The 27,870-nt window shown below is 44.9% G+C and overlaps 1 protein-coding gene and 1 pseudogene across 2 annotated transcripts in view; both read left to right on the top strand.

Moving 5' to 3' along the window:
• Nucleotides 1-1,865: 1,865 nt before the first annotated feature.
• On the top strand, nucleotides 1,866-7,283 carry LOC308157846 (globoside alpha-1,3-N-acetylgalactosaminyltransferase 1-like; the record flags this gene model as incomplete). Its single annotated transcript, XM_080531446.1, has 5 exons — nucleotides 1,866-1,912; nucleotides 2,164-2,241; nucleotides 2,361-2,393; nucleotides 2,575-2,709; nucleotides 6,584-7,283. The coding sequence occupies 5 exons, from the start codon at nucleotides 1,866-1,868 to the stop codon at nucleotides 7,281-7,283; spliced, it is 993 nt and encodes a 330-aa protein (XP_080387572.1).
• A 1,176-nt stretch (nucleotides 7,284-8,459) lies between these two features.
• The window catches only part of LOC308157845 (piwi-like protein 2), a 111,257-nt pseudogene continuing 91,846 nt past the window's right edge, over nucleotides 8,460-27,870 (top strand). The window contains exons 1-5 of the transcript in view: nucleotides 8,460-8,500; nucleotides 10,352-10,432; nucleotides 10,545-10,658; nucleotides 11,133-11,321; nucleotides 11,780-11,864. The product of the transcript in view is annotated as a piwi-like protein 2 (transcript). The remainder of the gene's footprint in view (nucleotides 8,501-10,351; nucleotides 10,433-10,544; nucleotides 10,659-11,132; nucleotides 11,322-11,779; nucleotides 11,865-27,870) is intronic.

Raw genomic sequence — 27,870 nt, 5'->3', positions numbered from 1 at the left:
GTCAATCAGCGCTCGATTGCTCTTCCTTAAGGACCCGGATTATGGCCAGAGATATGTGCCACTAGAATCTGAATCTGAATTACTGACTTTGAATTTGAATTGCTCAATTTGAATAAAAAAAATTACGTTGAATAAAAAAAAAGACTTTGAATCACATAATTTGAATTTGTATTGTTTAACTTGAATAACTGAATTGAATACAAATTCAAATTATGTGATTCAAAGTAAAAAAAAAAAATCAAATTGAGCAATTCAAATTCAAAGTCAGTAATTCAAATTCAAAGTCAGTAATTCAGATTCAGATTCTAGTGGCACAGATCTCTGCCCATACGTGCCTTTTCACAAACTGCACACCGCCTCTGGAACTCTCTCCCTCAACCACTCAGTAAGTGCTTACACTCTTTATTAAAGAGTTTCCCACCTCTGAATGCAAGTAAACAAATAATTTGTCATCATGCTTTCAGGCAAAGAGTTCTCCCAAGACCTTCGCAACAAGATTGTTGATCAGCATAGTAATGGCACTGGTTACAGACGGATTTCTCAACTCCTAAATGTTCCTATAAGCACCATTGGGGCCATTATCCGCAAGTGTAAGGAACATCACTCGACCATCAACCGGCCACGCACAGGAGCTCCTCGCAAGATTTCTGACTGGGCAGTTAGAAAGTTAGTCAGAAGAGTAGCCCAAGAGACAAGGTCCACTCTAGCAGAGCTCCTGAAAGACCTGGAAGCAGTGGGTACAGTTGTCACCCAAAAAAAACAATAGGCAATGCACTCCACCACCACGGTCTCCATTCGCAAAGACTCCATTACTGAAGTTTGCTACAGAACATTTGGAGAAGCCTGTAAACGCTGTCTCAGGAGGGCCTCCAAGATCTCCAAGGACCCGACCCACCCTGGGCACGTACACTTTGTCAAGCTGCCCTCGAACAGGAGGTACAGGACCCCGGCCGCTAAGACAAACAGACTGAAGGACTGCTTCTACCACAGGGCCGTCAAGGCCCTGAACACAGAAAAGGCCTAAGTTCTGGGCCCAGGACAGTCCGGACGGATTGTATGGCAGCTAGTGCTGAGGCACAAACATGTACATTTTCAAGCCTGCAAACTGTGACACTTTAAAATAATGTGAAAAAATACTCTTTGTGCAATATGACAACCCTAGTTGACTATCTGTGCAGTATAGTACAGTGGATTGTGTACATAGCCTTTAATGATGTAAACCAGCTCCTTACCTTCTTGTGATTTTATGCATCTATGCTTTTTCTAAAATGTGTTTTCTTTTTCCTTTCCTAACACCAGGGGAGCCACCCCTCCTAAATGTCGTTGTTTGGTACCTGTACTGTAGCAATGACAAATAAAGTCCATTCATTCATTCATTCATTCATTCATTCATTCATAAATTACTGGAAGAAGGTAGTCTGGTCAGAGAAGACAAAAATACAACTTTTCTGAAGCAATATGATGCGCCATGTTTGGTGGAGAAATGGCTCTGCATATAATCCTAGAAATACTTTACCTACAGTGAAGTTTGGAGGTGGAAGCCTCATGTTTCTCTGTTTCTCTTCACATTGTACTGGTGGAATCCTAATTATCAGAAGATGAATGGAGCCATGTACCGGGACATTCTTGAGAAGAGTCTGTTGCCATCCACCTGGATGAGGATGAGTGGATGGGTTTTCCAGCAGGACAATAATCCAGAACATTCTGCAAAGGAGACTCAATTGGTTCAAGAGGAAGAACATAAAGGTGTTGGATTGGCCTAGAAAATGTGTGGAAGGAACTGAAGATCAAGATTCACCAATCAATCTTCAAGATGTGTTGAATAATGGGACAAATATATTATAGAGAGATACATTTTTTCGTACATGAAGCGTCTTGAAGCTGTCATCGGAAACAAAGGCTTCTCCACCAAGTATTAAATTAATTTCATTTAGCGTGTTCAATACTTCTTTCTTGTGTCATTCCCCTTCATTGCACGTAACATTTTTAATGGATTGCAGAGTTACAATTTCTTTAGCTGTGTAGTTTTATTGAGTCTGGTCTAAAGCAAGTTGCCTTGTGTTTGACTACAATCTGCAAAATAGTGATTATTACCGAATCTAATCTACTCTAATCTTTACAATCTTGAAGTAAAATCCCAAACATTTTCCCCTTTACCTCCAGCACAGAGAGGAAAAATGAGGAATCTGGGCTGGTGAACTGCAGTTGTAGGACCCATGACATGCTCCTCCAACCACACGGGTGAGAGTCAACTTTGCACTACCTTACCTCATCTGATCTCACCTTTTGCTAATATTTACGAACTGCACCCATTATGATGGGTCCCATAGATTGACATTCTCTCATAATGCTCTGTTCAGCCTCCAGTATAAGCAGCCCAGCGTGCTGAAGGGGTAAGTTACCATCATTGTTATTAACATGATTATTGTAATTAGATGTAGCTGCATATGTAACCATGGTGACACATTGGAAGAGATTCACAAAACCAATGTCACCAAATATGCTGACTGTGGAAGAGTCTACACAGTGCATGTTTGGGTATTCACAAACCTTGTTCCCTTTACTCTGTTTCAGCCGCACAGATGTGGTAGCAGTCACCCCTTGGCTGGCACCCATTGTGTGGGAAGGCACTTTCGATCCCTTAGTTATCGATGCCATTTACAAGCCAATGAACCTCACCATCGCCATAACCGTTTTCGCAGTTGGCAAGTAAGTCACTTTCAGTGGCATCTCAATTCACGAATACAGGTAAAGACGGTGTGGATTGTTGATTCAACACACTGGACCGTTCTGCCAGTTGCTATCACCAAACATGAACATTGCAACCATGATGAAATAGGTGTTCTGTTGAACTGTGTTGAATATTAGGGCTAGATTTACTACCAGTGCAAGTTCTACAAGTTACAATACATGAATTACACATGTAGTGTATTCTCACCAGAGGTGGAGGTTTTGCGATATACAGAGCTCTGTGCAAGTAATGAGACGGTGAATACTTTTTTCTTCTTTTGGCTCTTCACTCAAAAAGTTACTTTGGATTTTAAATCAAACAAGTACTAGTAGAGATTCTCATCTCATGTACATATTGGTTTCACCATTGAGAAACAACTTTTATACGTTGTCCCCCTATTTCAGGGTACCCAAAAGGGACAGATTTATCAAATGTCCAAATTAAGCACTTGTGTATTGTATTTGATGGACAATCCTTTGCATGCAATAACTGTGGCTCAGGAGGTAGCGCCAGCTTCTAGGAACGCCGGGATGGGGGGCAGTGGTAGCTTAGAGGTTTTTTTCCAAACTTTATTTAACCTTTATTTATGCTGGGGAAACAATGACACCTCTTTTGCAGGTGCACTCTGTCCAATATCTATACAAAACAGCACATATTAAATAAAATGATACAACGGATAGATCCGGTCCATTGTCTCTATTGGTCAGTTTGCGTTCCAGCCGTGCCAATATCCATGATATACGCACGGCTAAATGGAATGGAATGGAATCTTTTCATATTACTCTGCGTTTGTATATATTACCATTATCAAAGTTACATTTGATTTGATTTGATTTTTATTTATTTGTTCAAGGGGGACACAGTACATTAATGAACACCTAAATTGAATGCGCACATATCATCAGTGTAAATGTGTACCCAATTATAGCCATAGGCTAATTTCCGTTGGTGGTCCCCCTGCCAGAAGTAACAGGGCTACATTTCCTAATGGAAAAAAATCAGGTTATGGGGTAAAATAAACACATCATATAGATACAGTCATGATTAAAATAAACACAAAAATAAAGTAGCTAAAATAAAATCAGATGGCATCTAACCTAAGGCATCTAGCCTAACATGCATCACAGTAGGTCATATGACTACACAACAAGCCCTAACCTGATTTAGCCTAATCTAACTGATCCCTAGTCTAGCAGGGTTAGAGGTGTGTGCAGGTTTGGTTTTGCTCCAACCATCGTCTCAGCTGGGTTTTGAAGGAGCTATATGTGGGACATTCTCTAACCAGCTGTGGTAGGCAGTTCCATAGACCGCTTCCCCTGACCGACAGAGCCGCTTGGCTGAAGGTGGTGCGTCTCTGGGGTACCTCACAGTCACCACGAGCAGTGGCACGAGTGGTCCGGGTCGAGCTGGCATCTCTCCTCTTGATGAACTCTCCAAGTGGCAAGGCCATTCAGAGACTTGTAGACTAGGCAGGCTACTTTAAAGGATTTTAGTCTGTTAAAGCTTAGGAACTAGGCTTTTGCAATGATGGTAGGACAGCTTCTTTTTGTCAAAAGCCTTAAGGGCTTTCTTGTAAAGGGACTCTAAAGGTCTGAGTGCTGTGGTACATGCAAATGACCAGCTGGACATACAGTACTCAATGTGTGAGAATATCAGGGAGTGTAGGAACATCCTGGCTGCGTTCTCTGGTAGGTCGTTTCTAATCTGTCTGAAGTTTTGGAGGTTGAATTTCACTGCGTTTGAGATCTTTTTGATATGGCTCTTGAATGACAGTGTGGAATCCAGTATGACGCCAAGATATTTGAATTCACTAACTAGATCTAGCTCTGTGTCCTTTAGGAAAACACTGGAGTGAGTTAACTCTTGGGGACGTTTGGTAAACATCATGCAGACGGTCTTTTTAGACCGGATGAATACACCTACAATAAAACATAGTTACATTAAAATACATAAATTAAAAGTTTGTCATGTCTTTCTTTTGTGAAATATTGATAGATAAATGTGGTAACCGTTGTTTAACACTAGAAGAGTCACGGTGACCCCTGTGAGTAAAAAAAAATGTTCTATCTTTGCACTCGATCAAATTTCAGGAGCCTCCTTTAATGACTTTTCCTAGATGTGTGCGTTCTACCACCCAGCATCCTTACAAGTTCAAAATCACTTCAGGATAAGATAGTATAAAGCTGTTTTGCAGTTTTTCTTTGTAGGAGGCAGGCTAAAAAAGAAGCGCCCTCTAGTGATCTCTGTGTGTAAATAGCAGATTTACATTGTAAAAAGGGGCTCTATCTGACCCCCAAGGCGGCTCTACTAGTAGGTAAAATAGGCACGGCCGTGGTATATCGTGGATATTAGCACAGCTAGGGGGTGTAACAGCACTCCGCTTTGCGTCGTGCCTAACCACCCCACTAGCTGTGCCAATATCCACGATATACCACGGCTTCAAGTTCCAGAATGCTTAAATACAGCACAGTTAAATTCAGAAATCAATCATACCTCATACAAAACCATGTTGTGGAAATATACGGTTTACCACCTTGGTAACAGTATATGGTTAGACTGCAAAATAGGCACATGTGTATATACAATATATGTTATATTTAACTTCTATTAATGGTTGCAAGCATGGCAGTCTACCAAACAGAGTGCCCAGGATAAAGTTACAATACCTATTTCTACTTTCCAAACTCCCCTCTCTCCAGGGCAGTGTGTTTTTCACATGCTATTATTATGTCATTTAGCCTTAAAGCCATGGGGTGATTTCAGACAATGGTGTCTTGTGACAAGTTCCATACGTCCTTATCCTTATCCTGTTAGAAAAGCCTTGAGAGGACACCACTGGAGCGAACACCCCACAATACAATACATACAGTGCAAGACATACAATTAAACAGAGCTGACGCACACACTTGGAGCCCACAAAGAGATTAACGCGGCAGGGAGTGCAAGGAAATTGGGGCACAAATACACAGGTGAATCACACATGAACAGGTGCAACTATTGTACACATGTACAAAAGAAGAGATTTGGTGAGGCTGCATTCTCAGGGAGTTCTCCGAGTTCTCTACTGTGATGGAGAAGTCTTGGAGAGGGCAGGCTTTCCCAGGGAGGAAGAGCTGCTCAGTCTTGTTAAGGTTGAGCTTGAAGTGGTGGGCTGACATCCAAGCAGAAATGTCTGCAAGACACGCAGAGACACGTGTTGCCATCTGTGAGTCAGAGGCGGATTGGTGAGGGTCAAGGGGGTTGTGCGTTCAAGGGCTTTAGATAAGAAGGAGAAAAGGGATACCGGTCTGTAGTTATGGACAGTAGATGTTGTCAAGAGTTAGTTTCTTGAGAAGGCTTGACTCTGGCTGTCTTAAAGACAGTTGGGACAGATCCTGTGGATAGAGAGGAACAGTGGTAAGGAAAGGAAGGAGGTTTTGGAAATGAAATGGATTGGAGAAGAGGGGAGGGGAGGGGATTGAATCGAGAGGGCAGGTACGTGGTTGCTCGCTTGGAAGTGACCAGTTCAATATCATATATCCAGTTCAATATCATCAGCGGAGAGAGGGGGAAAAGCTGATAAGCCAGAGACCAAGTGTAATGCAGTGTGTTTGGGAGGGGTGGTAGCAGTGGCTTTGGGAGGGGTGGTAGCAGTGGGTTTGGGAGGGGTGGTAGCAGTGGCTTTGGGAGGGGTGGTAGCAGTGGGTTTGGGAGGGGTGGTAGCAATGGGTTTGGGAGGGGTGGTAGCAGTGGTGATAGTTGTTTCCTGAGTTTTTCGGTGAGCACAAAGCTTCTTTTTACAGCTAGGCATCTGTTTTTTCAGGTTTAGTGGGTTTTTCAATCCTTTATTGCTGTTGTTCTCCTCTCTTTTAGGTATGTGATTTTCCTGAAAGACTTCCTGCAGACAGCGGAGAAGTACTTCATGGTAGACTTCAATGTGCACTATTACATCTTCACCGACAGCAAGGATGACTTCTCCAAGGTGGCCCGCGCACCTGGCAGACAGCTCAACATCATCCCTGTTCCTAGCTCCAACCGCTGGCAGGAGATCTCCTCACGGAGGATGGAGATGATCCAGGAAACCATTGAGCAGGAGATCCGTAAGGAAGCCGACTACATCTTCTGCTTGGACGTGGACACCAAGTTCTACGGTCGCTGGGGAGCAGAGACCCTCGGTCGGCTGGTGGCCGCGCTTCACCCAGGCTATTATGAGCAGACCCGCGAGAAATACCCGTACGAGCGCCGCTCGGCCTCACAGGCCTACATCCCCGACGGGGAGGGAGACTATTACTATGGAGGCGCCACTATCGCCGGGTACGTGGAGGACGTGCACAAGCTTGCCAAGTTCTGCCGGACGCAACTGGACGCAGACGCCGCCAACTCCATTGAGGCAGCTTGGCAGGAAGAAAGCCACCTCAATAAATATCTGATCTACAACAAGCCTACAAAGATTCTCTCACCAGAGTACCTTTGGCAGGACTTCAAGGAGAAAACAGGGGAGGTAAAAATCATCCGTTTCTCACAGGTCATCAAGAACTATGCAGAGGTTCGGCCCAATGCAAGGAGGAGATAATGCTGTAGTCCGGCTGTTTCCAAATGTGCAAATTCCATCTCTGTTGCCAGGGCTTGAAGTGAGAAAAAATCCTGTGCCTAAAAGTATTTTTAAGGGGGGGGAGCGCTCGGATGTCCGGGGGCATGTAATCTGTAATTTGATTGGTTCATTTCATATCTTACATTTGGTTGTTTGGTAAAGAAATTATAGTTTTGGGCTTGACTTCTTACAAGGTGACTAATTAGTTGTGTTAGCTGTAGCCAGCTTTAGTGGGCTATTGTATACTGATGTATGCTTTTGTGTTTGTTTCAGTTTCACACTTTGTAAATCCTAATAAATCCTAGCCATCTACAACACTTGCCTGTTCCTTGGAGGATATAATGCAAGGGAGAGTTTAGCTGACTGTGAGGACCCAATACAGGACTTGTCATTCATTCAGGAATCACATTGGGTGTAACAGTACAATTACAAAGTTTTTAGTCATAATTTAAGATACTAGCCAATATATCAAGAGAGTGCAGAGCGGGTACAGAAGTCTCAATGTTACAATTTATTGATACGACAAAATCTGACTATTGTAGGCTATACATAATTATCTCAGTGCATAGAAATGTTACAAATACTGCAATAACTAAGTGCTTCTTTCAAAAAAGTAACAATACAAAATAAAATCTAGATTTACATAAAAACAGTTACACTGACAAATTTATTTTCTCACTCTTTTTCGTTCAAAAACAAAGTAAGTAAGTAAGTAAAGCTTTATTTATATAGCACCTTTCATACAAGAAATGCAGCTCAAAGTGCTTTACAACAGGAATAAGAACATTTGGCCGGTTTCACAGACAAGGCTTAAGCCTAATCCCAGACTAAAAAACATCTTCAATGGAGATTTTACATTGAAAGTGTGATTTAGTCCAGGACTAGTCTTAAGCCTTGTCTGTGAAACTGACCCAAAGTGAATATAAAAACATATACAAGCATAGAATGAATATAAAAGCAGGGGAAAACAGTCAAAAGAAAAGGTAAAGATTTACATTTCTTACACACTATGTGATACATGTCATACATTCATACACTACTATATATTATTTTAGCCCCCTCAGTGAGTGTAGTCACGCTAGTGTGGGACCTGCACCTGTGGTACACGCTACCCCACCCGCAATGTACTACACCCTCAGTGAGTGTAGTCACGCTAGTATGGGACCTGCACCTGTGGTACACGCTACCCCACCCGCAATGTACTGCCCTCTCACTTGGTTGCAGGGTATTTCAACCGGGGCCTGGTTACCCCTTAATATCCAGGACCTACTGTCCCTTCCTTAAGCCTAACTTGGATCTCGGCGGGCCTGGTTACCCCTGAAATCTAGTATCCAGGACCTACTGTCCCTTCCTTAAGCCTAACTTGGATCTCGGCGGGCCTGGTTACCCCTGAAATCTAGTATCCAGGACCTACTGTCCCTTCCTTAAGCCTAACTTGGATCTCGGCGGGCCTGGTTACCCCTGAAATCTAGTATCCAGGACCTACTGTCCCTTCCTTCAGCCTAATCAGATCTCGGCGGGCCTGGTTACCCCTGAAATCTAATATCCAGGCCCTAGTATACTGTCCCTTCCTTTAGCCTACTTAGACCTCGGCGGGTCGAGGTCCATCACTAGTACGTGAATATAAAAGCAGGGGAAAACAGTAAAATATTTAAAGTGCAATAGCTGGCAAATGAGCAGTGGGCAGGTGCAGATAAGCTAGTTCATCGTTTCTCAACGGGGGCGGTACCGGCGTTCAGACAACATCGGGGGGCGCTGGAACTTTTTTTTAAAAAAGGGGGGCGTTGAGGTGTTCTTGGGGGGCGGTCACGCATAAAGTATTTTTCTCATGAAAAACAGCTGTCAGCAGTGTTATTACGGTTACGGGTACGTTCGTAAATACACGAACGGTCAGTTCGCTCGGACAAACCGTCTTTTTAAAGGTAGTATGGGTAGATCGCATGGCATTGAACAAAACCCAAAAGGAGAAAAAAAAAAAAAAAGTTTGCCTATCATCCATCCTCACTATGGCTTTTGCCACTTGATTGACATACAGGTAAGCCAGTCTGCGATCTGATCTTTTCACCTAACACACGGTTCACCACGCATGCGCAGTCAACAGCGCCAACTACAAAATACTAAATACCGGCGAGACTAATTAACTAGTTAGCCTTCCAATTTCTACTATTTACTATATAATACTAAAGAAAGGGTATACAAATGAGTGGGGAAGCTGGACCAAGTAAGAAACCAATAACGTACAACTTCCATCCAGAATGGGAGGAGGACTTTTTTACACAATGTGATATTGGAAGTGCGTCTGTCTGATCTGCAGATCTACGATGGCTGTTTCTATGATGGCTGTTTCTATGATGGCTGTTTGGAAGAAGGGAAATGTGGCAAAAGAGTGAAAACGTACGGCTGCAACGATAGCTTCTTATCGCGTCAGTCACGTTCTTGTTAAACACAAGAAGAAAACAAAGACGGCGAAATTGTGAAAAAAGCGTTTCTCGAGGCTGCAGATTGCCTTTTCGATGACAGATCCACAGTGGCTGATGACACCTTGCAGCCTGCCTACACCTTGCAACCAGCTCCTACAGCCCTGACTACTAGAAACTAGCTGCCTCCTCCCAGTGCCAGGTCTCCCACTAAGGTAGAGAAATGCATTTATTTCCTCCTTTCAAACTAGGGATACCTGTTTTGTATCTGGTTTACTTTTCTGTTTGTTGGATCAGTAGTTGGCTATGGTACTGCAGACTGGCTGTCAGTGTGTGAGTGAGAAAAAGTGACTGTGTGTGTGTGTGTGTGTGTGTGTGTGTGTGTGTGTGTGTGTGTGTGTGTGTGTAAGAGAGAGAGAGAGAGAGAGGGGGGGGGGGGAGAGAGAGAGGTAGGTTTTGTGCTATGGCTCCCTATGCAGACTGGCAAATGTGTGTGTGTGTGTGTGTGTGTGTGTGTGTGTGTGTATGTGTGTGTGTGTGACTGTGTCTGTGTGTATGTGTGTGTGTGTGACTGTGTCTGTGTGTCTGTGTGTGTGTGTGTGTGTGTGTGTGTGTGGGGGGGGGGGGGTCAAGGGTCATGAGGATCCTGGGCCTGAAGCTGGTGGGGCGGAATCACTACGATCCGACCAGCGCGGTCATACTGGGGAAACACCGGTAAGTACTAGGAATGAGTTTGGACTTCAAAGAAATGCATTTTAAACTCTTTTTTTCTTTCTTTGGTGTTTTTTTCCCATGCTAACTTGCAGCTGACCCTCTGTCCCCACAGGCTGCAGGTGTGGCCAGGCTACTCCACCGCCATAAAGCGCACGGACGGAGGCCTGTACTTCGCAGTGGACGTGTCCCACAAAGTGCTGAGGAACGACTCGGTCCTGGATGTCATGTGAGCAGCATCCTGCGTCTGTCACGGCCTCCCTCCCCGAAGGGGTGGTCACATTGGGCTTACCGTACGACCAGAGCGCTTGCCAAGACACAATGTGCTGCAGCGAATTGTCCATGATACAACTTTTCATGGAAGTGATGCATTTTTACTCACAGTGCTTAGAATGTTCATCCACATTTAAACACACATTATGCCTTGTCCCTGGGCATACAGACCACACAGTCTTGGCACATTCACTGATACTCATATATACTCACTTCATATATATGTTTAAACACAGGCATCATTTTCAACCTGTGCAGTGGCACAGATTTAGACACAAGGATAGGATAGAATAGGATACAACTCACGGATACAAAGTCCTTGGCTTCAACCACTTTAAGCCCACCTACGGGGCTTGTAGCTTGTAGATAGACTGACAGGTGGATGCGGTAAGACAGTGAGCGGTGACAGGGGGACTCTTCTGCTTTGAAGGAACGTGATCTTCCAGCAGAGCAGAGAGAGCTTCCAGGACGAGTGCACCAAGGAGTTGATAGGCAGCATCGTCATCACCCGCTACAACAACCGCACCTACCGCATCGACGACATTGTGTGGAGCAAGTCCCCCAAAGACACCTTCACTATGGCCGACGGTTCCCAGATCAGCTTTGTGGACTACTACAGGTAGGTCTGACTGTTCCCAGATCAGCTTTGTGGACTACTACAGGTAGGTCTGATGGTTCAGAGATCAGCTTTGTGGTCTATACAGGTAGGTCTGACTGTTCCCAGATCAGCTTTGTGGTCTATACAGGTAGGTCTGATGGTTCAGAGATCAGCTTTGGAAGGACGAGTGCCATGCCACGTTTGAATAAAGTGTTTTTCTTTTTAAATTATTTGTTATATATTTTTTATGTCCATCAATCAAGCTTTATTTATATAGAGCCTTTCGTGCAATACAAGGGGCTTAACAGTAAAATTAAAATACGACAATACAATTCTAATACACAATAAAGTAAACATGAACAACAATACAATTAAACTACAGCAATACAGTCAAAATGAACAATACTACAATTAAATGCAGCAATAAAAATAAATAGTCTAGTGTATATTCTAACCTGCTTTGCTTCTTATCTCAACAGCAAAAACTATGGCATCACTGTAAAAGAGGGAGACCAACCCATGCTGGTCCACCTCCCAAAGGAAAGGTCCAAGCCCGGAGAAAAGGTCAAACTATCGTCCTAGTTCACATGAAATGCAAAGAAGGGCACTAGATTTCTGTACCTAAATGCAGCTGTTGTTATTGTGCTACATACTCATGGTGTGCAATATTCATCTCAAACTAGGATTTGGATCACAACATCTAGACTTTATACAGGACTCGTCTAAATTCTTAAACATCAATGCCACCTACTGGCTGTGCTGAGTATTGAACGTCATTTCAGCATGTGTGGGCTTTTCATACCTCTATTGTATTACCACATTTACCTCCTAGACCAGGGGTCGGCAATTAGGTTTGGCCTTGGGCCCCCAAAAAATGTAGCCACTAGATGGCGGGCCCGAACATAATCAAAGGATAATTTGTAATTAAAGTAATTGATTGTTAAAAAATGTGACCCGTTCTAATGCTTTGACTTTTCTTTCGAGAAATGTACACATCGCTAGTCAACTGCTAACAATGTAAAGTAGTGTTATAATTAACTAGGTAGCAGTCCAATCCATTTCGTTGCAGTATTAGGCTTGACTAGCGAGTTTGTGTTGTGATTCTCAACAACGTTGAAACGTAGTTTCACCTTTTTCCATAGTTTTGAATAATAAATGTGTGGACTGACGATGTATCGCAGCCTAACTTATTCTAATAATTATTTAACATACTTTTATTCTGAATGAATGATTCCCCCCATCTCCAGACAAGGTCACATTATTTATTATTGGATTGGTTGTTTGCATGTCAGGTGAAGTTAGCTAAACATTTAACCTGCTAACTAGCAAGAGATACATAATGTCACTCTCCAAAGGTCTAAAGAGGAAAGTTGACGGTGAAAACAGGGCATTTAAAGAGGAATGGACAGCGAACTATACGTTCATCCTACCTGGTTTCATCAATGCAAAGCCGTTGTGTGAGACTCACATTTGATCTGTTCCTCCACCAGCACACCTGATTCAAATAATCAAGTACAAACCATAATTGCTTTGCACTTGATTAGTTGAATCAGGTGTGCTGGTGGTGGAACAGATCAAATATGTGGAACGGCTGGTGGTCCCCGAGGAGAGTTTTTTTCTGGGGTCCCATGTCATCATCACTGAGCACATTTTGAACACTGCTTTCTCACTCCCAGATTATCCACCTTGTTCTATCATTTCACTTTAGCTCTTTCTTAAGATCGTTAATCGTCTTCTTTTCACACATCTATACTATTCACTGTTTCAGGTTATCTCATCGCCATGGTGTCTGAAAGCCATATGCCATGTACAGTATGGACATGTCACTTTGTAGATATTACGGCCTTTAAACCCACATTATAGCAGGTTTTAATTTAGTTATATTGAATTTAATCAGAATGACCAGTGTATAGGAGATGTTATTTTCTAACTTACATTTTGCAATTGAATAATTTACGTTTTGGATATGCATATTTCCAGGGTCAGTTTCTCTGTTATTCTCACATGGACCAAATATTGACACAAGGAAAATTATGAATGCTACTGCTAACAGAAAACAGTCTACACTGTTTGTAGAGGGGAAACTATACTGCTTCTAGTAGGCTACATCTTTTGTGCAGTTTAAGACTCATTTTTTCATGTTTTGTTTCAGTCTTACCAATAAAGAGCATTCCAATTCATATGCAATGTATGTAGTGGAAATTGCGGTAATACTACAATGATGACAAGATTAACATGGTAACGTCATGTTCTTCATCTACTCAAGTCTTGGTACAATGAGATGTGTTTGATGGCTAAAACCTGACAGCAGGGGGAGACAAAGAGATTGCTAGCGTTCAAAGCTGAATCCATCCAGTCAATAATATGAATATGACTTCTACTAACAACAAACTCATGGCTCATATAACATTAGTTAAATACATAGGTGTTTCTCTTCATACCTTCACTCCAACTAACTTGGAATCGTTCCTGTGGAGTTGGGATTTAAATTCCTTTAAAATTCCTGAGTTCAATTTGGACAAAGGAAGGAAAGCTAAACATTTTCCTGAATTGACTGGAATGTATTAAACTAAATGACTTTATGTATCCCAGTGGGTCAATTGTACTAGGCATTCGAAGTGGCAGCAAACATTCAATATAATGTATATGTTACGGTACATGTGGGAAAACTAGGCTTCTCTTTGATTTCGTTTATTGTTCTCTTGCCATTTGCCTAAAACACATGTTGTGTGTCCAAGTAATGATGCCGTAGTTGCAAGTAATGATGCCGTGAGTTGGCGGTTTTTTATGTGTGTGTGTGCGCTCGAAACAGCGGAGCAGACGTCCGTCCGAAGTGCGAAGAAGTGAAAAAGAAGTGTTGTGAAGAAGTGTTGTTTATAAATCAGACCTTCGTAGATAATTTGACAACGTAAAGTCTTAAGGTGAGTTTACACATTTGTTACGTCTGTGTTTACGACAGTTTGGGCTTTACGACATGTGCTGTATTACGTTTTGTGTTACACTCGTGTTTGATTAAATGGAGTACACGTTCCAACTTGAAGCTCTGAGTTCAGTCTCCATTATTGAACATAACATTGGCGACGAGGATGGCTGATTGTTCTCTACAAACACCCCCTCCTTTCCTAGCAGTCCCGGCAGAACCACCGATTCCGTGGGGCCGCTGGATTTCCTCTTTCGAAACGTATATCCTAGCCGCCGGTTTGGAGGACATATCAGACAAGAGGAAATGCGCGGTGCTGCGGCACTGCCTGGGAACGGAGGGTCAGCGCGTGTTTGGAACTCTCGGCACCGCGGCGAGATACACAGACGCTGTGGAACTATTGAAGGAACACTTCGCCCCTCCACAAAGCGCTCTTCTCCGCCGCGTCATATTCAGTCGAAGACACCAACGAACAGGTGAGACAGTGACACAGTATGTGGCTGATCTGCGGGGCTTGGCGAGCTTATGCAAGTTCGGGGCATTACAGAACGAAATGATAAGAGACCAACTCATCTTACACACGAACTGTGACAAGATTAGGGAAAAACTGTTACTGGAAAATGATGAACTTACATTATCAACAGCTCTGAACATGGCGGCCCAGGTTGAAACAGCTTTAGAATGTGCAGTTAGTTTTTCAGCCTCTCCCAGCTCACCGGCAGAGGGCGCGCACAGCCTACAGGTGCCCCTCCTCCACGTGAGTGCAACCAGCGGCGGGGAGAGCATTTTACTGGCCTCTCGGTCACGCGACCAGCCACACCAGCCGTGTGGGAATTGCGGCTCTTCTGCACACAATTCAAGAGCTCAGACATGCCCAGCCCGTGGTAAAACCTGCTCCAACTGCGGGAAACTAAACCATTTTCACAAAGTCTGTAAGTCTGCCCCAGCTAGTGCTTCCCAGTCACCTACCACAGTCATTCATAATGTCAGCTCAGGACGAGCGCCATTCAAAACATGCTCGTTGATGGTTGGTGATGTCACTCTGCCGCTCCTCCTAGACACTGGAGCCACAGTGTCCCTTGTGAACTTGACGACCTATACACAGTTCTTCTCCCATGTGCCCCTGGGGTTGCCCTCCACCACCCTGCGTGGCTATGCCAACTCTAAGATTGACATTGTGGGCTCTTTTCAGCTGCCTGTGAAGTACGGGGAGAGGACACTGCCGGCTTTCAGGTTCAATGTTGCACGCCACGGGACCAACCTGTTAGGCCTCGACCTGTTCAACGCCCTCGGTTTCACCCTGCTAGACACAGCTGGCTCAGAGATTCACACCGTTTCCATCCCCTGGCAGCAACAGTGGCCTGCGCTGTTCAGCGGTGTAGGCTGCCTCGACACTTTTGCCCACCAGCCTCTGTTAGATCCTACAGTGATGCCTGTTATACAGCCCCTCCGCCGCTCCCCCCTGGCTCTCCGCGATGACATCTCCTCTCAACTACAGAGCATGCTCGATAGCGACATCATTGAGCAGGTGAATGCATCGCCTTGGATCTCCAACCTGGTGGTGGCGAAGAAGAAGTCTGGGGGGCTGCGCATCTGCGTGGATCTGAGAGCGGTAAACAAGGCCATCATCCCTGACAAATACCCCCTGCCAACGATAGAGGAGCTCACCGCCCAGTTCTACGGGTCCAGCGTGTTCTCTAAACTGGACCTCCGTCAGGGTTACCTCCAAGTGCCACTACACCCCGAGAGCCGCAACCTCACAGCGTTCATCACTCACAGAGGGGTTTTCCGCTACAAACGCATGGCTTTCGGTTTAAGCTCCGCCCCCAGCTGCTTCCAAAAGATCATGGCCTCCATCTTCGCTGGGATCCCAGGTGTGGCCATCTATCTTGATGACATCGTGGTTCACGGGGCCACTGTCGAGAGCCACGACGAGCGTCTCCACAGTGTGTTCAGTGCATTGGCCAAGCATCACCTGACACTCAATGGTGAGAAGTGTGTATTCGCCGCCCCAGCCATCGACTTTGTGGGGTTCCGCCTCTCAGCTGATGGCACGTACCCGCTGCACTCGAACACCGAGGCCATCCATCATGTCCCGGAGCCCACCACAGCCGCTCAGGTGGCCTCCTTTCTAGGCATGACGGCGTACTACCTCCGTTTCCTGCCACAGTACTCGGCCACAACCACACCGCTGCGGAAGCTGTTGAAGCATGACGAGCCCTGGCTCTGGACGTCTGCCTGCTCAGACGCCGTACGCCTCCTGAAGGCCCAACTCACCTCGCCACCGGTCCTGGCGCATTTCGACCTGGCCAGCCCCACTCTTGTCACGTACGACGCCTCTGCCACAGCCATTGGTGCGGTGATGTCCCAGCTGCAAGGGGGGGTGGAGAGACCGATCGCCTTCGCCTCCCGTGCTCTCAGCCCCACGGAACAGAAGTACTCGGTGGGGGAGCGGGAGGCCCTAGCATGCCTCTGGGCATGTGAGCGCTGGCACATGTACCTCTATGGACGGTTATTCACACTGAGGACAGACCACCAGGCCCTCATCACCCTCCTGGCCACGTCTGGCACCGGTCACAAGCCACTCCGCCTCCACCGCTGGGCCGACCGCCTGCAACAGTACAACTATCGGCTACAGTTCACGCCAGGACGAGACAACGTGGTAGCCGACTTGCTATCACGCGCAATCCCCAGCCCACCCACAGCCCCAACCTTGACCCCCGGACTGGACCAGGCTGAGCATGACCTCGTCCAGCTCCTCCACACACCCCTTCAGGAGACGGTGTCGCTGAAGGAGCTCCGGGATGCCTCAGCCGATGACCCCACCCTCTCTACACTCTCAACCTACATCACGCAAGGGTGGCCGGTAAGAGTACCTGACGAGCTACTCACTTACTCCAGGATCAGGGAGGAGTTGTCGGTTTGGAATGACACCTGTGTCGCTCGCGGGTTCTGCACTGTGGTCCCAGGTGTCCTTCGGGCGCGTATCCTTGCTATGGCGCACGAGGGTCACCTGGGCATAGTCAGGCTCAAACAGCGCTGTCGTGAGGTTGTGTGGTGGCCAGGCATCGACAGGGAACTCGAAACCCTGGTCAAGGATTGCACTGCCTGTCTCCTTAGTGGTAAGACCAGGGCTCCAGCTCCACCCCCGCCCATGCAGCCGTTGGACTGGCCATCTCAACCCTGGGAACACCTGCAACTGGATATCTGCGGCGAGCTGCATGGGGTACCACATCACCAGCGTTTTCTCGTTGTGACCTACGACCTCCACTCTAAGTGGCCAGAGGTGACACCTGTGGGCTCGGTCACAGCAAAGGTGCTGATCGACATTCTCGACGCTCTGTTTGCGCGTTGGGGCCTGCCCAAGAGGATCACGACTGACAACGGTCCTCAAATGGTTTCCCATGAACTGTCCTCCTATTTAGTGGGTAAAGAGATCCACCACATCCGCACTGCGTTCTACCACCCTGCTGCGAACGGGGGGGTGGAACGGCTGAACCAAACACTGAAGAATGGCATCAGGGCCCACCTGGCACAAGGGTGCACGCTCACCACCAGCCTCCTCCAGACGCTGTTGCATTATCGGGCCACGCGACACGCCACTACAGGAGTCTCCCCAGCCTCCCTCATGCTGGGGCGGGAGCTCCAGCTGCCTCTCGATAGGCTCCGCCCTACACTAGCTCAGCCCCCGGTCCATCCAGTTCAAGCCACAGTCACCAAACACCAGCGCTTGATGAAGGATCGTTTCGACAGGGCCAGACGTGCTAGGCCACCTGTCATCGCTGTGTCGGACTGGGTCAGGATCCGACGACCTCATCGGGACAACAAACTCCAGTCGTTTTGGTCTGACCCTGTCCAGGTCAGCAAACAGCTTGGCCCGGCCTCGTTTAGGCTCGCCGACGGCACTCGCTGGCATGCTACCCGCCTGCGTAAGGTGCAGCCTCCCCCTGGCCCAGCGCTGAGTGTGGCCTCTTCCACAGTCTTGCCAGCCGCACGGTTGGATGAAGCAGCAACCCCGGCCTACCAGGCTCAGCCCCAAGGCGTGGAGCCGCCACCAGTGGCTGTGGCTGCACCAGAGCCACGTCTGGTTCGAGCACGCAACAGGCCCGAGCACTTGCGTGATTACATGACTGAGTATCACACCTAGGTTGTGTGAGGGGGGGGGAAATGTTACGTCTGTGTTTACGACAGTTTGGGCTTTACGACATGTGCCGTATTACGTTTTGTGTTACACTCGTGTTTGATTAAATGGAGTACACGTTCCAACTTGAAGCTCTGAGTTCAGTCTCCATTATTGAACATAACAACATTCACATCTCTTGTGCAACGTTTTCCATCATTATTAGCCAGCTAACATTCGTTAGCTATGAGGCTAACGATTAGCTAGCTTTGTGTTAGCCAAGCCACTACATTTAGGCTACTCCGTTCACGGGTAAGTCATATATCAACAAAACTAGGCTACACTTACCAACAGTAACTGAAGTGAGCTTATACTTGTATTACATACATACATACATACATACTGATTCACAAATTAAACCCAATGAGCCCAGGAGCCAAAACGAAACAAAAGAAACACTTTACACTGGCGCAAATCACCACTCTCCCCCTCAACGCAAATTAGCATGCTACTAGCATCAATGCTAGCGGACATGCAAAGTTCGACAGAATACACCCCTCAGTGGTTAACAATACCCCTACAAAACTATCAACTAACACTTAATATTTATATACATCTGGTTCTCAAAAGGTTTACCTTCTTGGTGACTTTACATACCTGTTTTATGTACTGGCAACCTCTCATACCAGGTACTTCACCCCGGCTTCACCAGTCTAGCTAGTCAACAGCCTTCTCACACTCTATCAATAACAACAGCCCCCAGACAATAATGTGTAACTAGCTAGGTAATATATATCATCATAACTAGCTAGGTAGTAATATATATCATCATAACTAGCTAGGTAGTAATATATATCATCATAACTAGCTAGGTAATATATATCATCATAACTAGCTAGGTAGTAATATATATCATCATAACTAGCTAGGTAGTCATATATATCATCATAACTAGCTAGGTAGTCATATATATCATCATAACTAGCTAGGTAGTCATATATATCATCATAACTACCTAGGTAGTCATATATATCATCATAACTAGCTAGGTAGTAATATATATCATCATAACTAGCTAGGTAGTCATATATATCATCATAACTAGCTAGGTAGTCATATATATCATCATAACTAGCTAGGTAGTAATATATATCATCATAACTAGCTAGGTAGCTACAGTAAGTCATATATATCATCATAACTAGCTAGGTAGTAATATATATCATCATAACTAGCTAGGTAGCTACAGTAAGTCATATATATCATCATAACTAGCTAGGTAGCTACAGTGGCTAGATAGTCTAATTCCATTTAGCATGTTTTTGTTGTTGTTGTTGTTGTTGTTGTTTTTAGTTCAGCTGTGGAGCCTGATTGCCATCGCAAACCCATGCAGCAACAGATTAACACATTTTGTTAATTAATTTATCTGCATTATGACCATAGGATGGTGGGGGGGGGGGGTGCTCAGCATTATACCAAACACAGTCCCAATTTGTGTGTTGATGAGAGATAATTTATTTGTTCTCTTTTACACCCTCATAGGAGTTCTGTAATGACCAGGCACAGGAAGATGGACCACCATCCACCAGGGGTTGTCCATCCCTCGGACAAGACTGAGACAGCAGGCCTAGTCTTTACACCCAGACCTCCCGCTGCTCAAAGACCACGCCTGGCCTCCACCCCTGATAAAACTCTCTCCTCTCCTCCAGAGCCTGCTGAGGGTCACAAGGGGGTAACATCTGAAGTATCCGGGGGGTGTAGTTCCGCCTCCGCCCCCACCGCCGCATTCAGCCTCAACGAAAACCACATGGTGTGTCTGCCTCTCGTCTGGAACGGTCAGCTGTTGTGGGCGCGCTCAGAGCAGACCCAGGAGCTGGAGGGCACAGAGAAGCTGGTGGAGGCCTTCAACGTGTTCCCCTACCTGACCCTGACGGAGACGGCCGTGCTCGCCCAGAGCTGCTCCCTGCACCCCGACCAGGTCCGAGTGTGGTTCATGGTCCGGAGCCTCCGCTTCGGCATCAGCTGGGACGGCGAGGAGATACGCGAGGTGCGCAGCAAACTGCTGCACTCCATTCCACCCCCCGACGCAATCGGCGGAGGGGGGGAAGGGAAAGGAGGCAGAAAGGGAGGAGGTGGCGAAGGAAAAGATGCTGGAGGGGCGAGTTGTCCTCAGGAGGGAGGATGTCAACAACAACAACAAGCACAAACTGTCAAACTGCCTCCTCCTCCTCCTCCTCCTCCACCTCCTCCTCCTCCTCCTCCACCTCCTCCACCTCCTCCACCTCCACCTCCTCCTCCTCCTCCTCCACCTCCTCCTCCTGTCTCCACCTCCAAACCAGGGCCCCAGAAGAAGAAAAAGCCCCAGAGCACAAGTCCGTCCAAGCCAGGCCCCCGGCCGAGGAAGGCCTCAGCCTTTAATTTATATTGCTATGAATTGTATTGTGTCTCACAACTCCATGTGAGTGGTCCTCAACTTTTTAATGCACCTTTTGTTGCTGTTCTTTATACCATACCTGTTTGTTGAGGAGTGGTGTCAATCTATCTATCTATCTATCTATCTATCTTCATTGTTTTAATCTTCATTCACTGTTCATTCATTGTTTTAATCTTCATTCACTCTATTGCCTCCAGACTCACATGTTCTTTCTCTTTTCTTAATGAATAAACTGTTTTTTCTTTTGTTCTGCAACTATTTCTCCTCATTTATATTTTGTGAGCTGCATCATTGTCAACAGATGAACTACACAGATGAAATCATGTATATAAGAGAGTAGGAGATGAATGTAATTTAAAAATGCCATCTTTGTCCATCACACATTATATCATCACTGTGTTTATTAACATGGTACAATTGATAGAAAAAGAGGATTATATACATCAAACATATTTGTATTCTAATTTGTACAACCAACTTTTCTACATTTTACATTATACACCAGCAGCATAATGTGTTAAGCTTATCATACTCATTGTACATATTATACTCTTAGTATTCAAAATATTACTCGAACAGAAGGTTGCCACGATTGGCACAAGTACATGTTGTGATCAGCTCCACATCTTATCTTCTATTCTCATTCGACCTGATGAGTGATTAGCCAATCACAGAGGGTTAGGGTTAGACACTCCCCTAATTCCAGTACTCCATAGAGCCTGCCGGCTGGGGCTGCCAGGACTCCGCCCCCTCGATGATCCGGCGAATCACAGAAGCAGCGCTGATCATAATATGACCAGCTGCTTGGAGGAGGGTGGAGGCAACACGGAGGGCTTCTCTGAGAGAGGAAGAACGTGAGTGAATCAGTTGAATATACAGGCAGTAATTAGTAAAAAAAAAAAAAAAGTTCAATACCCCCCCCCCCCCCCCTTACACGCACAAAGTCACACCATATCCTCTGCTCACCTGACGGTTTTCTTGGGCCCAAGGCATTTGAAGTCTGCACTGACTGAATACCAGCCCCTGAAGGTGGCCTTCACGCTCAGAGAACCAAAGAGGTCCTTGGGGTTCAGTCTGTACAGGTCAAAGGTCACACGTGCAATGTCTTTTCCTGTCCGGGGCTTGATCTGATCTTGGGGTTTGGAGTAAGCCTTTCCCTGAGGGTTTGGTTGAGAGAAACAAGGCTTTAGTTTAGACCAGGGGTCGGCAATTAGGTTTGGCCTCGGGCCCCCCAAAAATGTAGCCACTAGATGGCGGGCCCGAACATAATCAAAGGATAATTTGTAATTAAAGTAATTGATTGTTAAAAAATGTGACACGTTCTAATGCTTTGACTTTTCTTTCGAGAAATGTACACATCGCTAGTCAACTGCTAACAATGTAAAGTAGTGTTATAATTAACTAGGTAGCAGTCCAATCCATTTCGTTGCAGTATTAGGCTTGACTAGCGAGTTTGTGTTGTGATTCTCAACAACGTTGAAACGTAGTTTCACCCTTTTCCATAGTTTTGAATAATAAATGTGTGGACTGACGATGTATCGCAGCCTAACTTATTCTAATAATTATTTAACATACTTTTATTCTGAATGATTCCCCCCTCCTCCAGACAAGGTCACATTATTTATTATTGGATTGGTTGTTTGCGTGTCGGGTGAAGTTAGCTAAACATTTAACCTACTAACTAGCAAGAGATACATAATGTCACTCTCCAAAGGTCTAAAGAGGAAAGTTGACGGTGAAAACAGGGCATTTAAAGAGGAATGGACAGCGAACTATACGTTCATCCTACCTGGTTTCATCAATGCAAAGCCGTTGTGTGAGACTCACATCTTCCCTGCTCACAATGTTCCCTTTCTATACATGCGAGTCATCCTTTTCCTCAATGAATGTGATAAAGACGCACGAGAGGAATCGATAGATGCATAAAAAATAAAAATAAACTGCCTGCGGATTAAAGTGACGTCAATATCACCAGATATCAAGCAAATAGTGACCGATGGGAGATGCCACATTTCACATTAAGTGAGTACCCAGCCTGTCGTTATTGTATTTAATAACCTATTTGTATTTTGTATATTTTGAATGAATGGCTTATGGCTCATTGTACTTATTATCCCTAATAGCGCGTTTGCTCTGTCGTTTTAGGAGCATAGGCCTACCACCACTTTTGCAACGATTTTGTTGTCAATGTTTTTCAGAAAATTAAACAGAATTTGCTTTGTTACTGTTCATATGTGTGTTGCAGTCACATACGTAAACATTACGTTTGAATGATTTAATGAGCTGATGGGCTATTTCAGCACCACGCCTTGTCCACCTGCTTATGATTCACTCTGAGGTGACTCATTAACTTCGGTGCACCCCGCTGCCTGATTGTCTGTCCCTGTGTCATTCACTCTCAACATGAATAAAAGTACAATAAGCATTCTCTATTCGGACAGTATAGGCGCGGTGTGGGACTGTCGGTCCGATATTGTAAAAAAAAAAGAAAAAAAAAAAGAAGTGGATTCTCAAAATAATCTGCTGGGCCAAATATTATTGGTGACGGGCCAGCAATGGCCCACGGGCCGCCTATTGCCGACCCCTGTCCTAGACAGTGGTGTAGTCTTCGTGATACGCAGGACTACGCCGTATACCCACTATAGCACTATAGGAAAGGCCAAGGATTTCCGTATACCCACTTAAAAATGTGTGAGGATACGTAACAGCGTTTTGTGACAGAACTTTCACACTTTCATTCATAAAATTCACCCCGTCTGTGTTATGACTCACTTGACTTTTGGACCACTGGGACTGACTATAGCGTCATATCATCAACGGGGGGGGAGAAATGCGACCTGAAATATGTAAAAATGCAGCACTATCATGCACAGATCAGCCTTATACATGTAATGTTAGATATATAACGTTAGACAGAGAGCGCAGATTTATTTATATGGCGTTCCGGAATGAACGATATGAGGCTGGGAGGGGGGAAAATCACAGTATACCCACTAGAAAAAAACTAGACTACACCACTGGTGCTAGATAATGTTACGGGAACCTATGTGTCTTACAGCAAGTCATAACCGGCGAGATCCTCCTCCTGCCCGAACTGTCCTTCATGACGGGGATCCCTGACAGGATGAGAAAGGACTTCCGGGCCATGAAGGTAAAGTCGTCGTGTCAGCCACTCAGGCTCCGCCTGGGGTGGTGTCCCTTGACCTCCACCGTTCATGAAGCCCTGTTCTTTTTTTTCTTTTTTTTATCACTTGAGTTTTTATTGGGTTTCAGCATAGACATGGACAGAACATCATATCTCCATCTTAAATGGTAAAACAAAGGGTAAAGAAACAAAGCATGGCCCCTCAACAGAGGGGTAAAAAAGTGAAAAGGAAAAGAAAAAGAAAAGTAAGAAAAAAGGGAGAAAATAAGAAAGTCCGGAGGTGTTTCAATAAACATGTTACTGGTAATATATTCTGAATGGGTATTAAATTAGAAGATGTCACGTTTCATATAAATGTTCAATTTTTCCCCAGTATTTTTCAAATATATTGATTTTGAGTCTCAAAAGGTATGTCATCTTTTCCACAACAAAAATGTCTCAGACAATTTCCAGCTACTGTTCCTGTATGAAGCCCTGTTCTTAACACAGTCATTGACGGTAACAGTAACTCGGCCTTGCTTTTGTGTACCTAGGACCTGACCATGCACATCAACGTGAACGCTGAGCAGTACACCCATTCACTGAAGCAGCTCCTGAAGCACATCAACACTAACCAGGAAGCCCAGACAGAGCTGGCTCGCTAGGGGCTGGACGTCAGCCAGGACATCCTGGTGGTGAGACCTCCACACACACACACACACACACACACACACACACACACACACACACACACACACAACCTCCTTACTCTCTGGCCCTTCTGTCATTCTCTCTCTTCTGTCACTCTACTGTTTCTCTGTCGTTACCTGTAACTGTCTGTTCACCAAGCACAAAAAGCTGTACTCCACAACCTTTCTAGAATCTATAAAGCGTAATGCCTTATTCAGGGTTACCGCGCTGGTCTTAAAAAGCCTTAAAGTCTAAAATCCAACAAAGTTAGTTATTCAGTTATTCGGTCTAAAAATGAGGTACTAAGTCTTAAAAATGAGATCCTGCAAGGAAATCAGTCCGACCACATCTATTTATGCAGAAATTAATCAAGCTGGAAGCAAAAAAAAATCAAATTCGCTTCCTTTTTTGTCTGTATGGCAGTGAAATCCCTAATTTCATCACCTCGAGGATGACAAAAAGCGATCATATGGTGTTGCGAATAGGTCTAAAATTCTATTTAAAGAGGTCTCTAAAAAGGTCTTAAATTTGACTTGTAGGAACTCTGTCTAGGCCTAAATCAGCGGTTCCCAAACTTTTTCAATCAGGCCCCCCTTGGGTAATTGGAAATATTTTCGAGCCCCCCCTAACCCGGTCCCCACCTAGATTGATATAATTAATTGTATAAAGTTGTACAAACATTACATTTTCTCTTCTAATAATAACAAGACACATACGTATATCCAACTATAGTTTTATAATAATTATGGGTTGAAAAGGAACATAAGTGCTTGGCAAATGATCCTGTGCCACTGAAATATTCAACATATCAACATTAACTAATTTCTACTGCATCACTATTCTTACTCTACACATTCCTATCACAATTACGATCAATGACTTGTGTGTGCTTGCTTTGCCTTGCAAATCTTCTCAAAGCGGGGTTGTTGTTTTGAGACTGCCACTCTCAGTTCATTCTCAATGTTCAACTTCGACCTGTATTTGCTTTTGATAGCAGCAACAGCAGAAAAGCCTATCTCACACAGGTACGATGTTGCAAAAGGCAGCAGTATTCCCACAGTTTTTTTAAAAATTATTATTATTATTTTATTTCTGCGCCCCCCCTGCAGTACCCCCGCGCCCCACTAGGGGGCGCGCCCCACAGTTTGGGAAACGCTGGCCTAAATGAAGAAGGATCCTTAGAAAAGTGAAGGAACTGATGTAGACGAGAGGAGGGAAAAACTCCTCCCCTAAAGTGGCTTGTTAGAGGGCTGTCCTCCTTAAAACAATTTAAACAGCAGCATTCAGCATTGTAGAAAAAAATGAGTTACTGTCTGATTTCTAGTTGTAGTGCCTTCAGTTCTCGTATCTCACTATGGGGAACGCCCCCTGCGTGACCTCATCAGAAACTGAATTACACTGCGCCAGCCCATTGGCTGGCCCAGGCGACGCTTGTGTCACGAGGGACGGGACCCTCCGCCTATATAACACGTACACACGGGATCCAAAAACCTTTGCTCCCTTCTCACTGGAGCTGTGCGGGTGGCTAAAGCTAAACAGTCCACAGATACGAGCGACCACAACACACACACACACACACACACACACACACTGTATGGAAAGTTTGAGCGGCAGTGACGGCCGCGCGCTGCACTTAGTATTTATTCTTGATTATTTTGAACGTCTCGTTCAGCCCGTCAGTGACGGTGCAGTGTGTGTGTGTTAGCCCGTCAGTGACGGTGCAGTGTGTGTGTGTGTTAGCCCGTCAGTGACGGTGCAGTGTGTGTGTGTTAGCCCGTCAGTGACGGTGCTGAGCCGTGCTGTACGTTAACAAACAAGTTTGTACAGCTGTTCCTTTGTGTCGACCTCCCTCTGTGCCTAGAGACTCTTACACTAACGTTACCACCAGGTGCTAGCTAGCTACGGTAGCTAACGTTACCACCAGGTGCTAGCCAGCTACGGTAGCTAACGTTACCACCAGGTGCGGGAGCATGCCTATGTTCCCCGGGTCCTATGTTCCCCGGGTCCTATGTTCCCCTGTTCCGCACTTCCGAAAAAGGGTTCTATGTTCCCCGCTTCCGAAAAAGGGTTCTATGTTCCCCGCTTCCGAAAAAGGGTCCTATGTTCCCCGCCTGCCGTTGTGTCAAGCGACCTCATGTGTCGTTATGTGGTACTGCATGAGAGTTTGATTTTTTTTTTTTTTGGGGGGGGGTCTTAAGATGACTTGGAAATAATGAAGAACACAATGAATGTCATAGTATTGTCTCAGCATTTTATATAACTCCCTAGATAGATCATTTTCGAGATGGAATTGAAAATCTTATATTCCTAAAAGAACACCAGTGATATATATATATATATACACATTATTAAATATTTTTTCTATATTTTTGTCAAACGAAATCAAATAAATACAGTAGAGATATCAATCCAAAATATAGGCTTTTATTGCAACCAACAACAACAACAAAAAAACTATGTTTGTGCAAACATGGTGTTTGTTTCCAAGACCAAGCATCAAAATGCCAACCTATGGGACAATACTGTACATCCCATTGGCAGGACGTCACGTAACAGCGCAGTGTGTCTCTAGGTTACAGTGTCACATATCCCATAATATAATCCCTAAGTAACTAGCCAGTTTTCGTAGCACAGTGAGTGACGTCTTCGAAATCGAAAACACAGGCTATAGTGAGACGCGCGTCAAAAAAGGCTCACAGGCGGAAACTACATCCCGAACGATAGTTCCTCCCTAGGAAATATTAGTTCCCACTTCACACGAGATAGATAGATTAGATAGTTTGACTGTGTGATAGATAGATAATTTGATATTTTGAAAGTGTGATCGATCGATAGATAGTTTGATTGTGTGATAGATAACTTGATATTTTGAAAGTGTGATAGATAAATCGATATATCAATAAAGAAAAGAGTGTAAAAAGAAACAACTTGCATTGCTGTCATGCTAGCGTAGTGGTTAAGGCTGCGGACTGGAGTTCCAAAGGTTGCGAGTTCGAGACTTGACTAAGTCATTCATTTTTTTTTTTTTTTACATTTAACCGAAGATTTCATGCAAAGGTTTCAAACACCATTGTAATCGTGTCAGTTCTTGTAAATTAGCCTGCACCATAATTTTATAGCCTACAATACTTTTTTAGATGAGATTTTAGATTAGATTCAGACAACGAAATGCAGTAAAAAGTGCGCCTGAAGAGGGATTCGAACCACTGATATAAAATGACGATTAAATCCTATGGCAGCAGTCAATACCACTAGGCCATTGTGGCGATATGACGGTTTGTA

This window comes from Nansenia antarctica (assembly GCF_963989245.1).
Source record: "Nansenia antarctica genome assembly, chromosome: 5".
NCBI lineage: Eukaryota > Metazoa > Chordata > Actinopteri > Argentiniformes > Microstomatidae > Nansenia > Nansenia antarctica.
The sequence above is the reverse complement of the archived record's forward strand: the minus strand, read 5'-3'. Positions and strand labels throughout refer to the sequence as shown.